The sequence below is a fragment of the Fringilla coelebs genome, assembly GCF_963513975.1.
Source record: "Fringilla coelebs genome assembly, chromosome: 1".
In the NCBI taxonomy this organism is placed as follows: domain Eukaryota; kingdom Metazoa; phylum Chordata; class Aves; order Passeriformes; family Fringillidae; genus Fringilla; species Fringilla coelebs.
This window is the reverse complement of record NC_140028.1, coordinates 128867726-128879813: the sequence shown is the minus strand read 5'-3', so window position 1 is coordinate 128879813 and position 12088 is coordinate 128867726. Positions and strand designations below refer to the sequence as shown.

General features: G+C 38.0%; 2 protein-coding genes across 11 annotated transcripts in view; one reads left to right on the top strand and one right to left on the bottom strand.

The window, feature by feature from the left end:
• Positions 1–4373, top strand: part of CASD1 (CAS1 domain containing 1) — a 28729-nt gene extending 24356 nt beyond the window's left edge. For all 6 annotated transcript variants that reach the window (XM_084204440.1, XM_084204439.1, XM_084204443.1 and 3 more), the window contains 2 exons: positions 937–1029; positions 2036–4373. In XM_084204440.1, coding sequence (XP_084060566.1) covers positions 937–1029; positions 2036–2302 — 360 coding nt within the window. In that variant the 3' untranslated portion in view covers positions 2303–4373. The remainder of the gene's footprint in view (positions 1–936; positions 1030–2035) is intronic.
• Positions 4374–5107: 734 nt separating this feature from the next.
• The window catches only part of SGCE (sarcoglycan epsilon), a 33027-nt gene continuing 26046 nt past the window's right edge, over positions 5108–12088 (bottom strand). For 4 of the 5 annotated variants that reach the window (XM_084214932.1, XM_084214935.1, XM_084214934.1 and 1 more), the window contains 2 exons: positions 10702–10745; positions 5108–8188 (listed from right to left, as the gene is read on the bottom strand). In XM_084214932.1, coding sequence (XP_084071058.1) covers positions 8172–8188; positions 10702–10745 — 61 coding nt within the window. In that variant the 3' untranslated portion in view covers positions 5108–8171. The remainder of the gene's footprint in view (positions 8189–10701; positions 10746–12088) is intronic. The other variant, XM_084214933.1, reaches the window with a different exon arrangement.

Here is a 12088-nt window from a genome sequence, read left to right as displayed (position 1 = left end):
TTCTTATTTGAGCTTTATTAAAAATTGTTTTAAAATATATTTGTGCTTTTGCATGGAATTGTCAGATATTGATCTTCATTCCCATGTCTGAAAGTGAAAAAGAGTTTAACAACATTAGTCAGTTTTTCATTGCCTTTAAGCCCTGAAATTGCACACTGTGATTGTGGTTTCAATTTATCTGGATGTCCTTAGTGTAGGTTTCATATGCACCATTTAAGTCCAAACCGAACTTTTGACCATTAGCAAAGCAGTGGAGAAGAAGAAAGCTGTGGAAGAGAAGGAAGGTGTAGAAAAGCAGGGATGTTTGGGATGTATTAGTGTAGGAAGAAACCTATGGGACCAGGTAGTCACTTCCAGACAGAGAAGAGGTGGGCCACAGAGCCATGTATGTGGTTTTCTTAAATTTAGATATTCCTCTTGCTGTGTGCCCTGCCCCACTATACCCCAGCTGTCTCATTCTGTGCCCTGTTTCTTTTCTCATTATTTTGTCCTCCTCTCTTGAGGGGCAGCAAGAGGGACTTAATTTTTAGTATTATTTTGTCCATCTTGATACCCACTGTTTAAAAATTGAGAGGTAACTCAAAATTGTGGCCACCTTTATTTTAGGCTGGCATGTTGTTAAATGTTTTGTGACCATGCCTAGGAGGCATGTAGTAACACCTGTCAACATCAAGGCCATGATTCTACTGGAGATGTAAATGTGACCTGATATGCTGTAGCATTTGTGTACAATATTTTTAGTTTCAATACCTACTTTAAGTATAAACTGCATGGATTTTTGTTTGGTTTATATTTTTATTAGCTTTTAAAGAAATCTTAATGCGTGATGCGCTTCGCTTAGTGCAGCAAAAATGGATACACCTTTTATGTGTTTGCCTTATCATTCACAGTCACTTTCTTTGTTTTACCTTTTTTTTTAAAAAAAAAAAAACAAAGATTTTAGCTTTCATCCTCATCAGGAACATTCCCGGATATGTCCGATCTGTGTATAGCTCATTCTTCGCCTGGTTCGGCAAAATTTCTTTAGAGGTAAGTGGAATGACCAGAAGTGCAGTGAATTAAAACTTAGAAATGTAAGGTGGTGTTAGGTGGCTATTGTCTAGATTGGACTTTAACACAGAGAAAACATTTATTGGCCAACTAAATACCACCCTGTCATGTTTAACCTCTTTTAGCATTATAGCTTTTGTAGCACTTAAGAATCATGGCTGAAATAGCAGTCTCACAGTAGCAAGCTGTTTTAGGGGATGGGGTGATTTAAGGCAGTGGGAGTGGGGATTAAATGCTAGAGTATGCTGTGAGGTTTATGCAGCTGGAAGATAAAAATGTAGGCCAGTTGAAGAATTTGCATGAATTTTTCTTAGTAGTGTAAGAACGCTTATAAATGTGTTTGCCCTAGAAAGCTTTTTGTGACTAATAAAGAAATGTAGCATTACAAATAAACCCCTTCTTAATGCAAGTGTTACCTTGTTCCATTGAGTGTATATTTTGAAACAGCAGGAATTATCTTCCTTCCCATTTTATTTGATGTTTAGTTATATGAAATATAACATTTTATTGTATTACTAAAATATATTTCTAGGAGAAACTCATTGCAATACAGTGTATATGGGGTACAGGATTTTGTGGGTTTTTCAATGAATCACATTTCATCCTTCCAGTTCCTGGTAGGTTTTAGGTGCTGATCAGCTCCAGGGAACTGTGCATTCATCAGCAGGTGAAGCATTCTCTCTTATTTGCAGGCATGTTCAGTTCAGAGCCTCACCAGAGAGACAGTAATTGGGGGAGGCAAATTCTTCCCTGCTCTGATGGAATGTATCCAACGCTCCCCTGAGCTGTATTTGGTTAAGGGCCAAGCAAACCCCATGTGATTTAACGAGCTCATGGTTTTGTTCTGTAGCAAAGACATGTGGAAAACAGCTTTCAACTTAAGCAGAAGTGTATCAGTTGATGCAATAGTAATAATTCTATGGGTTTTGGTAAGTAAAAATATTTACATATATAAGTACTGTTAAACTTTTTTTTTTTCTTTTAGCTCTTCATTTGCCAATACCATATTTGGCTGGCAGCAGACACAAAGGGGGTCTTGGTGCTCATTCCTGGATATCCAATGTTTAATGTTCTTGTCAGCACTTTCATATTTGTGTGCGTGGCACATGAGATTTCTCAGATCACTAATGATCTAGCACAGATTGTGGTTCCTAAAGATAACTCAACTCTGCTGAAAAGGTTGCTATGCATAGCTGGATTTTTTTCTGGACTGCACTTCTTCTCAGCAATGCAAGATCAGTCAAGGCATTAACTTGGAAACTTTCTTCAGGCTTACTTTGTGTCTGCCTGAACAAAACTTCTCAACTGGAGGTACAAGAAGACATTTAAATTAAGCGTGTGGAAAATGTATATAGTGGAAATGTACATATTTTGTGTGGAAATAGCCTTCTCAAATAATCTGAGAAACAAGAGTGCACTGTACAGAATTGCATGTGAAAATGAGTCTTTTCTACTGGATGTTTGTTTCTGTTTACATATCTGTTGAAACAAGACACGAAGCAGTGCAGTGGTTGAGCAGTATCATGGGCACGTCACGGGATTCAGGCGGCGCTAGGCGAGCCCAGGGCTAGGGGCTGCGCTGTTGTTGCTGTTCCAGCGCCCGCCGCGCGGAGCAGGCGCTGCCCTCCTCGGCAAGGAGCACGCCCAGCACACCCGGGAGCCGCCGGACCCGCTGCCGGAACCACCGCTGAGGCAGCCGGACCAGGGCAGTGTTCTGAGCAAAGTGGTCATTTGCTTGTTAGAAATTAGTGTTTGGGGTGGAAATAGTAATACATGTTATGTGAAACCCTTGGTATGTGGAAGTAAAAAGTAATCATCAATTCACTGGCTGAAGATTATATACAAGTTTACATAATACTTCGTGAGGGTTTTTTTAGAAATTTAAGATGTGTTCAGCAAATACGGTGAATTCTGAGATGAAAATTTTTATAAAGAGAATTTGGGTTTTCTTCCTAGAATTGTTTGCTTTTTCATAAATTTTTCACTAATTCATTTAACTGTGTGTAGTTCTGTGTACAATCCCAGTGAACAAACAAATGAAAATTCAGAGACTCAGTTCAAGATGGGAAATTTGTGGAAGACCCTCCAACCTTTTTCAGTCAGATGAAATCCCATCATATCCACTCCATCAGATCTTAGGGGAACGGTGATCTTTGATCCTCTCCCTGTGTTTGTAGGTGACCTTGAATTAGGTCTCACTAGGGAACTAGTGCCATATTCTATGCTGTAATATCATTGTCATTTAAGGGGATGCCAGTCAGTCTGTTGGTATCATGAGGAAGAGGGATTGAGTGGTCAGCTTTGTTGCATGCAGATGGTTGAGTCTCAGAATTACAAGCAAATGAGATTGGAGCTGTTTGAAGAAAACTTTTTTCCTGTCCTTCTCAGGAGTGCCCAATCTTTGTTACTTATTTTTTCTTTTAGCAAAAACCTTAAAATTGAAAGAAACAGTCCTTCAGTGTGGCAGTGGCAAGCTGTTGTTTACATTCTACTAATCAGTGAAGTTATGGACATTTTTTGGTTGGTTGTGGGTTTTGTTCAAGTAATTGTTTGACCTCTAGTTGCTTTTTCATTTTATTCTTCTTCTGATTATTTGTTAGCAGTCAAAAACATGAGAGCAATATTATTTTCCAAGCATATGTGCAATTATGTATGATTATGAACAACATGAATCCTAATTTGTACCATATACTGTCACAGGCATGTTTTGTTCTTATCCCAGGTAAAACATTGAATTCAATCTTGCAGCCATGAATGAATGCAAAACAAATTTATGAAAATAATTACTTCACTTTTTTTTGTGTGTGTGGTGGAGAACAGTTTCTTTTAAAGAATGAGCAGTCATTCATCATAAAAACCAAAAAAGAAATAATTCATTTCCCCCAAATTCAGCAGTTTTACTAAGCCTGCCAGCTGTCTTCAAGATCCTGAAAAGATACTCAGCTGTTTGTTCTGTGTGCATATTACTTCCAGTGCTTGGGAATTTAACCTCATTGATCAATACATTTGAGTGACTGAAGGAAAGACTGTAGGTGGACACCATAGTGGGGGATAGCAAGCATAACCTTCATCTATGCCAGTATTATGAGCAACAGGGAACTGTGAGCTTGAGGGATAATTTTTGTTTTGTTCTTCACAACATAACTATTGTAGATATAACTCTATTTATCTGTTGTACAGACTTGGTTAAAAGATTTATTTTTAATGTTTGAAATAATGCACTTGTTTACTATTACTGTATGTGGGATAAATATATTTTCTTTTCAGGTTATGTAAAAATATGAAGTAATTTAAACATTAAATAAAAGTGCTGTGGATGCTTATTTTTGTAATGGGACCAGCATCATTTAAGTAAAAACTCTCTATTGCTTGTCTCTAGCTGCGCTGCAGTTCACTGTATCACAAACTAAGGCAGATGCAATGCAGGAATTGCTCTGCACTAAATGGCACTGTCCCTGCTCTGATGAAATTCTAGCTCCAGTACCAAAGCCAGCCTGGAGCTCTCACCAGAACTTCGCAGTGGAGGCGTTGGATACTTTTCCCTGCCAGGAACTCTGCAGCAGAGCTCTGCAGGAAAGCAGAGGAACAGACTTGGCTTTTCTTTGGTCTGGCAACATCAAGAAAACAAGCCCATCTTGAAGACTTGCTCGAGTTACGGAATTTAGATTCTACTTGAGCTACTTAAATCCCACTCTCAGCAGACGGGGCTTCTTAAGCAAAGGAAGTACCAATCTCTTTAATCTTGTGACCAATGACAAGACACAAGGAAGTGGCCTAAAGTTGTGTCAGGAGGTCCAGGCTGGATATCAGAAAAGGTTCTTCACCCAGACGGTGGTTGAACAGGCTCCCCAGGGAAGTAGTCACAACACCAAAGCTGCCAGAGTCCAAGGAGCGTTTGGACAGTGCTCTCAGGCACTTGGTATGACCCTTGGGGATGGTCCTGTGCAGGGCTGGGAGTTGGACTCAATGATCTTGATGAGTCCCTTTCCCAACTCAGCAGATTCTGTGATTTTGTGATCCCAAAAGCTCCTGATTTTATAATCAGGGAGATACAGAGTTCAGTGTCCACTTTAGATACTAAATGCAGCAAATCCTCTCCCTCTTCTCCAGTTAGGACATCTGTTTAGGCATTGTCCCCAGTTAAACAAACCCTGCACCATTAGCTCCACCCCAGGTCTCAGACCCAACCAGCAGTATTGTGGTTGGAATAGTAAAAGCTGTAACAATCTTATTCAGGCACCCTTTTGTAAAATAATCAGGCAACAACTTCACTACTTTATGTTTTCAGTTTTATTAGGTCATACATTTCATGTATGTACAAAGAGATGTGTAGGGCTTTCTGTTTAATTTGGTTGCAACTTAATACAATATCCATTCACATTGCCATCATATAATGTTAAAAGAGGCTGTGAATTTACTGTCTTAATTATTACTAATTCTTTAGCCATCAAGTGTCTTTAACCAGCTTTATAAATCTATGCTTTCAGAGTAATTGTTTTAATAATTAAAAATAAATAATTTGTTCTTAAACTTACCTCAGACAAATGAAGATTTCAATCATAAAATAATTCAGGTATTCTTAATACCCAACTGACCTACATCATTAGATTCTTTCCAAAATAGGTGGAGCCTGCACTGCTACAAACAAATTCTTTATGCATGTATGTAACAGTTAATTTCTTTAAATACATTGACACTGTTACATTAATACAAATAAGTTGGGAGCAGCTCAGCTGGTAGATCCATTGATTGTCATGTCATCCTGGAGTTATCAGAAACTACTATAATCCACACCCAGAACTATTTACAAAGTTTAATCTTACGTTGCATTAAAAATCATTATTTAAAATCCATTCCATTCATTTTGGTTTCCAACCACTGATAGCTGATACATCTGAAAATAGTAGTATAAACTAATAGAAGCCAAATGATGATTGCACCTGATTTTTTTTTACAGCTTGGGTAAGAGATGAAAATGTTTAATTTACTATAAACCTCAGTGTGCAGTTTAGTGATTTGCTTTTCACTGATAATCATCCAAGCTGCTGGAAAGAAGGGTGGGGGGGGGGTTCTCTGAGGAGGCTGATTTACTGGTGAAGTCTCTTTCCTGGTATCTTTTGGATGAGGTAGGAAGGCATGATGGATGCCACTCAAAAAGTGAGTAGGAATGGCTCTTTATTCCACCTGTTTCAGGAACTGCATTTAATTTCTCAACTTGAATGCCTGTAGCTTGAGCTACCTCTCCTGGTCTAACAGCCACCAGCAGGATTTGCTGCCACATCCTGTGGGCTGTGCTGAGCATGCAGAACACCTTTGTAAACTGGTACTGAAGGTTTGACAGCATACAAGTAGGTACCACGTACTGAGCACTGCTTATCTACTTTGCTGCCACAGTGATCATAGTTGGTGCTCAAAATAAGTCTAAAAAGCAGTTCAGGATTTGTTCTATCATCTGTTGAAATCCTGCATTCAGGTCTGAGCCTACAAACACATCACTGATGCTTAAAAATTAATTTAAATTAAGGTTCTGTGTTTTGACAGATCTGGGTCATAACTGTAAAAAGAGAAAAACAAAGACAAACAAACCAAAAACCACAAAACCAAGAGCAACTACTTTGGTCTTTTTACAAAATGACCTCATTTTACAGATTCGTTTTATCCTCTGTCTTAAATTCCAAAATTACTCAAATTTCTCTTAGCAGAGACTTCAGGAACCTCAGCTAAGGAAATGTAGCCAGCACTTGGCAATTTTAAAGCAGACGCAGTTTTCTGCTTACAATGCAATGTCCTGATGAACATACAGCTTCTGAAAGAGAAAATATTACAGAAAAAAGACAAAGCGTAAGTGTCAGCTTAAAACAATGCCATGCTTTGAGGTAAAACCCCAAGAACTCTTGGTGTCAGCTGTTACAGCTGCAGACCCTGAAGTCCTGAGTGATGTCCTTAAATTGAAGATTTAAAGAAGCATCAGAAATTCATTTAAAAGCTGGTGAAAAGTGTCAGTAGATGAATTATAGTTGTCTATTGAAAAACATGGAAGCCCCAGTTCAAATTCTTTTATCAAAGTCCATATGTTATTAAGCTTTCAGCTGCATGGACAAGTGCCTCTCAAAGAAACTACTTCCCAGCAAAGTATTCCTTTAATTAAGTCCTTTTTAAGATGTGGAAATATAATCCCTGGTTTACTGGATACATAATTCTCCCACAACAGTTTGTGCTCCAAAAAGAAAAAAATGTGGAGAATATAAAAAATAAACAGCATTGGGGCTCTTTATTGTGAATACCACAAAAAAATGTAAGAAGTGTTTTTAAAGAGTTACTCCAAATACACTGTACCAGATTAAACCCTTGCTTATTTGCAGACAATAATTTTTGCCTACAATAGTTTGTAACAGTTTCTTCTAACATAACCAGGTGAATGAATGGACAGATTTTAAATGCTTTATTGCTTACAAGTTTTGAAATAGTGTAACTATCTGTTAAAAGAGCAGAAACCCAAATTTTATCATGAGAAGTTTTAGTTATTTTCTCTGGGGGGTTATTTCTTTATTTACTTTCCAAAAATAACTTTGCTCATTATATTTGGTAATGTCTAAAAAATTAGTACCTAATATATGTGCAATACTATTTCTAAGCCTCATCATATTGCACAAGTTTTCACGCTTGTACACTACTTCTTTTCCTGTGCAAGTGTTAGGCAATTATATCATCCCATTAACAGTCTGAAATCCTTTGACATTTTGATTTCCCTGTTAAAACTTTCAGGAGAGATCACAAGACAGAATAAAGCTTAATATTTATTAATACATATATATATACACACATACATACATATATATATATATATGTATATATATACATTAAAGATTACTTCCTGAATGTAACAAATATAAAAAGTTATCAGTGTTTACAAATTGTCAAAAATGTCCAAAGTACAAAAGGATACAGTACATCAGTTATATGGAAGTGATTGTACTCCTGGCACTGAAAGCATCATAATACTGTGGGCATGCACAATATACACCAGAAAAACTCATGCATCAAGCAGAACAAATAAGGAAGTGAGACAATTTGCTGCCTTCTTTGATTACAAATTCATTGCTTCTGTTAGTTTTCTTTCCTCAGGAATACCATTTACCTGCAAAGAGATGAGAATTTATATAATCCATCAGTGGCACATGATGCTTCAACAGTACTGAACTGTCAACTGTGAGCACAGCACATAAATAGTCTTAACTATTCCTTTATCAACAACCGCATTGGAGAAACACTGCAAGTACAACTTGGATCAAAAGACAACATATACGTGACAAAGCATTCTTCTGGGAAGGGAGAGGGCTGGGAAAAGATTGTTTAACTGGGAATTTATCTTTCTACTTGGGATCTAACAGACTTCATAGGGACGCTGAGGCACAAAATAGAAAAGGTGGTACGTGATGTACATGCAATATTCAGTCTTTATATTTTAGGAATACCCTATAAGCTTTTTCATCCAAGCACCTCAAACAGTCCTTGTGAATTCTGCCTATTGACAGAGAGACAATTATAAAACCTAATGTATCTGTTCTTGCTGGAGACCAGTACCAATTTTCATCACTGTAATAAACATTAGATGTGAGTGGTCATCTCTCACACAATTCTTTCCCAATTAACTTTTAACTTTGTGAAATAGTCAAGTATTATGTCAGCTATTAAGTCTTTTTATATAAGGTTAAAATAAAACTATTCCTTACTGGGGATTCAGACAGTTCCTGTAGTGGACAACAGTTATTATCCATGGTCTGCTCTTCAAATTACTAAATATGGTCTACTGAAGATTTAAAATAGAAATTTCTATTTACAGCTGTAGTATGATAGTATGTGAAATTCCTTGAGTATATTACTTGAGTTTTCTATAGAAAAGGAAGAAAATTTAACTTTTAATGTCTCATTCTATAGGTTTTTTGGTCTTAGACATTCTATTTCTCTAAATTTCTTACTTGAGCAGATCAATAAAATCAATTGCTAAGTTTGTATTCATGCTACTAAAAAACACTTAGTAGTGGCTGAATTTTGTTTTAAATCACAACTTTCTACAATTCTAACATTCTGGCAACAGGAGTTATGGATATCCTTTCAGAAAAGGTGCCATCAAAAGGCATATGCCATCATGTCATGGAAGTGCTTGCAGGGTCACCAGCACATCTGAGCTACAAAGCAAGGTGTCATTATAAACCAAGGGAAGAGGAGGAAACACCCTCTGTCCCAAATTCATTCCACCATCTGCCCCCCATGGATTTCTGAGAGCTTGTCACAGGCAGCATCTGTGATGAATATGAAAGAACAGTTGTATTCTACAGAAATAATGTACTGCAGAAAATACAGACACGGGAGAATCCTTAAGATCTAATTTTAGGGCAGTTTTTCAGTGCTACTCAAAAGTGACAGACCTGTGCTAGCTTGTATTTCATACCTCTGCAAAAATGCTGACTGCTGTCACTGTACAGTATTACCAGGTGATTTTGCATCTTATTTGCTGCAAGACAGACTGGAATTCTTGAAATGAAACAGTCATAGCAGAAGAGCAGCACTGTGTGACACTTATATTCTGCCTTCTAAACAGTGTGAGTGAGAAGAGCTGTACTAAATGTCAACCCAAACCAGTGCTGAGGCTCTGGATCAAGGCTTTGACTGACAGGGTCATCCACCATGCAATATGTACAATGAAGAACACAAACGGCTTTTATACCTGTGCTTCTAATTTCCACATAACAAAACCCACGTGGAGAGAAACATCTATTATATACTTGCCTCAAATCTTTGAAATGTTGTCATACGAAATTCTCCTTTAATCCCCGAAAGCAGTAATGAAGAAGAAGAATTTTCAATGAAAAGAAAGAGTTGCTTATGTAACTCCTACTTTAAAACAAATCTTCTGCTTGGAGCTGTAGCTCTCATATTATGTTCAAAACATATGTATGTATCTAGTGTTTTGATTTTGATATCTCCTTGAATATTTAAAAATTACACTTGGCCTCTACTTTTTGCCTGTGTGGTCCTTAACCCCCTCTGACATGGCTATGGCTGTAGGTTTTTCTCAAACCTGAGATGCTAAGTAGAGGGGACAGTCACCATTAGGCTAATGGGTCATTCCTGGCCTCAGTCAGTACACCAGCATTTGTGAGAATGATACGAAAGTGATGACTACAACACAGGAAACCTGAAGCATGGATGTGCCTCACCACAGATGCCCCAGTATCAACACTTTGTCTAGGAACTGCAATAAAGAGCTCCTTCTTCAAAGCTTAACTAATACCGGTGGGAATTAGAAATTTACATTTACTATCAAGTGTCAAAATCCGAACCATGTAACTGCATTTGGGAATCTGGCTGTAGCTTCATGTAACAGAAAATTATTTATATGAGGTTTCTAAGTTAGCTGAACCAAATTCCAGCCTCTCATGCAGAATCCTAACATAGCATTTCTTCCTTGTTTAATCAATCCCGTGCCAAAATTTTCACTGATGTATCAAAAAAAATTCTAGAATGACAATTCTGTAATGCTTTACTCTATTTGAAAAGTATTTCCACTGTCCACAGACTATATACATTTTGACTAGCGTTTTCTCCACACTGGTCATTTAATAATTACAGTATTTTCTGAGTACTGACCTGCACTCTGCTGCTGTGGAATCTGAGTCTGATGTGGCAGGTTCCTATAAAAAACCATTTAATATCTTTAATGCTTCCATACAAAGTCTGAAGTGTATTATGATGAATGCTCAGTATTTTCACTTCATTTTTTTTTTGGTTTATGAAGCAATAATCTATTTTCACTATGCAAATACAGATGTCCAAAGGTTAGCCACGACCATGAAATAAAGACAATCAGTGCTAAAGTAGTTACTATTTCACTTGTCACCTATGTTCAAAGGCTCAGACTCAGTGACATGCCAGAGGCAACAAGAGTCACCACGGGTTTCTTAAGTTCAGCAAAGTTTGGTTTCTGGAAGTGAATATTCCATATTCCATGAATACAGCAAAGGTGACAGCATTTGCAACATGGTTATTGGCTGTGGAATGAATGGTCAGCCACTTCTATCCGTCAGACCAGTTCACTTATCAAGGCAAAGCTGCATTTCTGTACCCTGCCTGTCTATTTTAACAGCTACCAGATAGAGGCGTTTTTACAGAAATGAATTGAGGGGTACAATGTAGGTGAAGCAGATGAATACCCTATGTACAACTCAAGAAAGCTTTTGGTACAGGATTTAGCACTCCAGTCACAAAAACTGCTATTCTGAATAGAGAAGAAGCTGTAAAAGATGGGGCAGAGCACTTTGCAGCACTTGTACAAGGAAGAATTTATACAGCTGTCCTTTCTGGAGAATTTAGCTTCTGGGACAGGGAGAAGAAAACACTTCTGCAGCATAGATCTACATTCTGAAGGGATTCTAGGACAAGCATGTGTAAATTAGAGCTGAGTTAGAGCTGGCACAGGACGAGTGCCACTGGGGCCATGGAGGCCTGCCAGCAGAGGAGGCAGCAGCTGGAGCTGGTGTTACAGCCGTGCTGTGTTCCAGTGCTGTGTTACAGCACAGCACTGGAAAACACCAGCCACTTCTGAGACCACTGCCTCAGATCTGCTCAGCACCAGGGACCTCAACCAAACCTTTCCAGAAATGCCTCTTTGCTACAGCTCTATGGAGTTATCTGAATTAGAACACGCGCAAGCATTGGGGTCTGCCTCACTAGTTTCACTAAGTTACTGATAAATGAACTCTAAGGAACAGGAATTAATTATTTTTCTGGTTTCTGTCTTGGAAAGAGAGTGGCAACAATGGAAATGGGAGAGAGCTATGAGCATTTTTCTTGGCAAGCCTGAATTTATTATCTGTGTAATGGAGTACGTTCTTCTGTTCAATGTCACTGTTTCAAACACAAACCATGTGTGACAGGTACATGACTAACTACTTACAAAGTCTGGATTTTCTGGTATAAAACTACCACAGATTTGGTGGTTAGTTTTACACCAGAACCCCGGAGATATGGGTCAAGA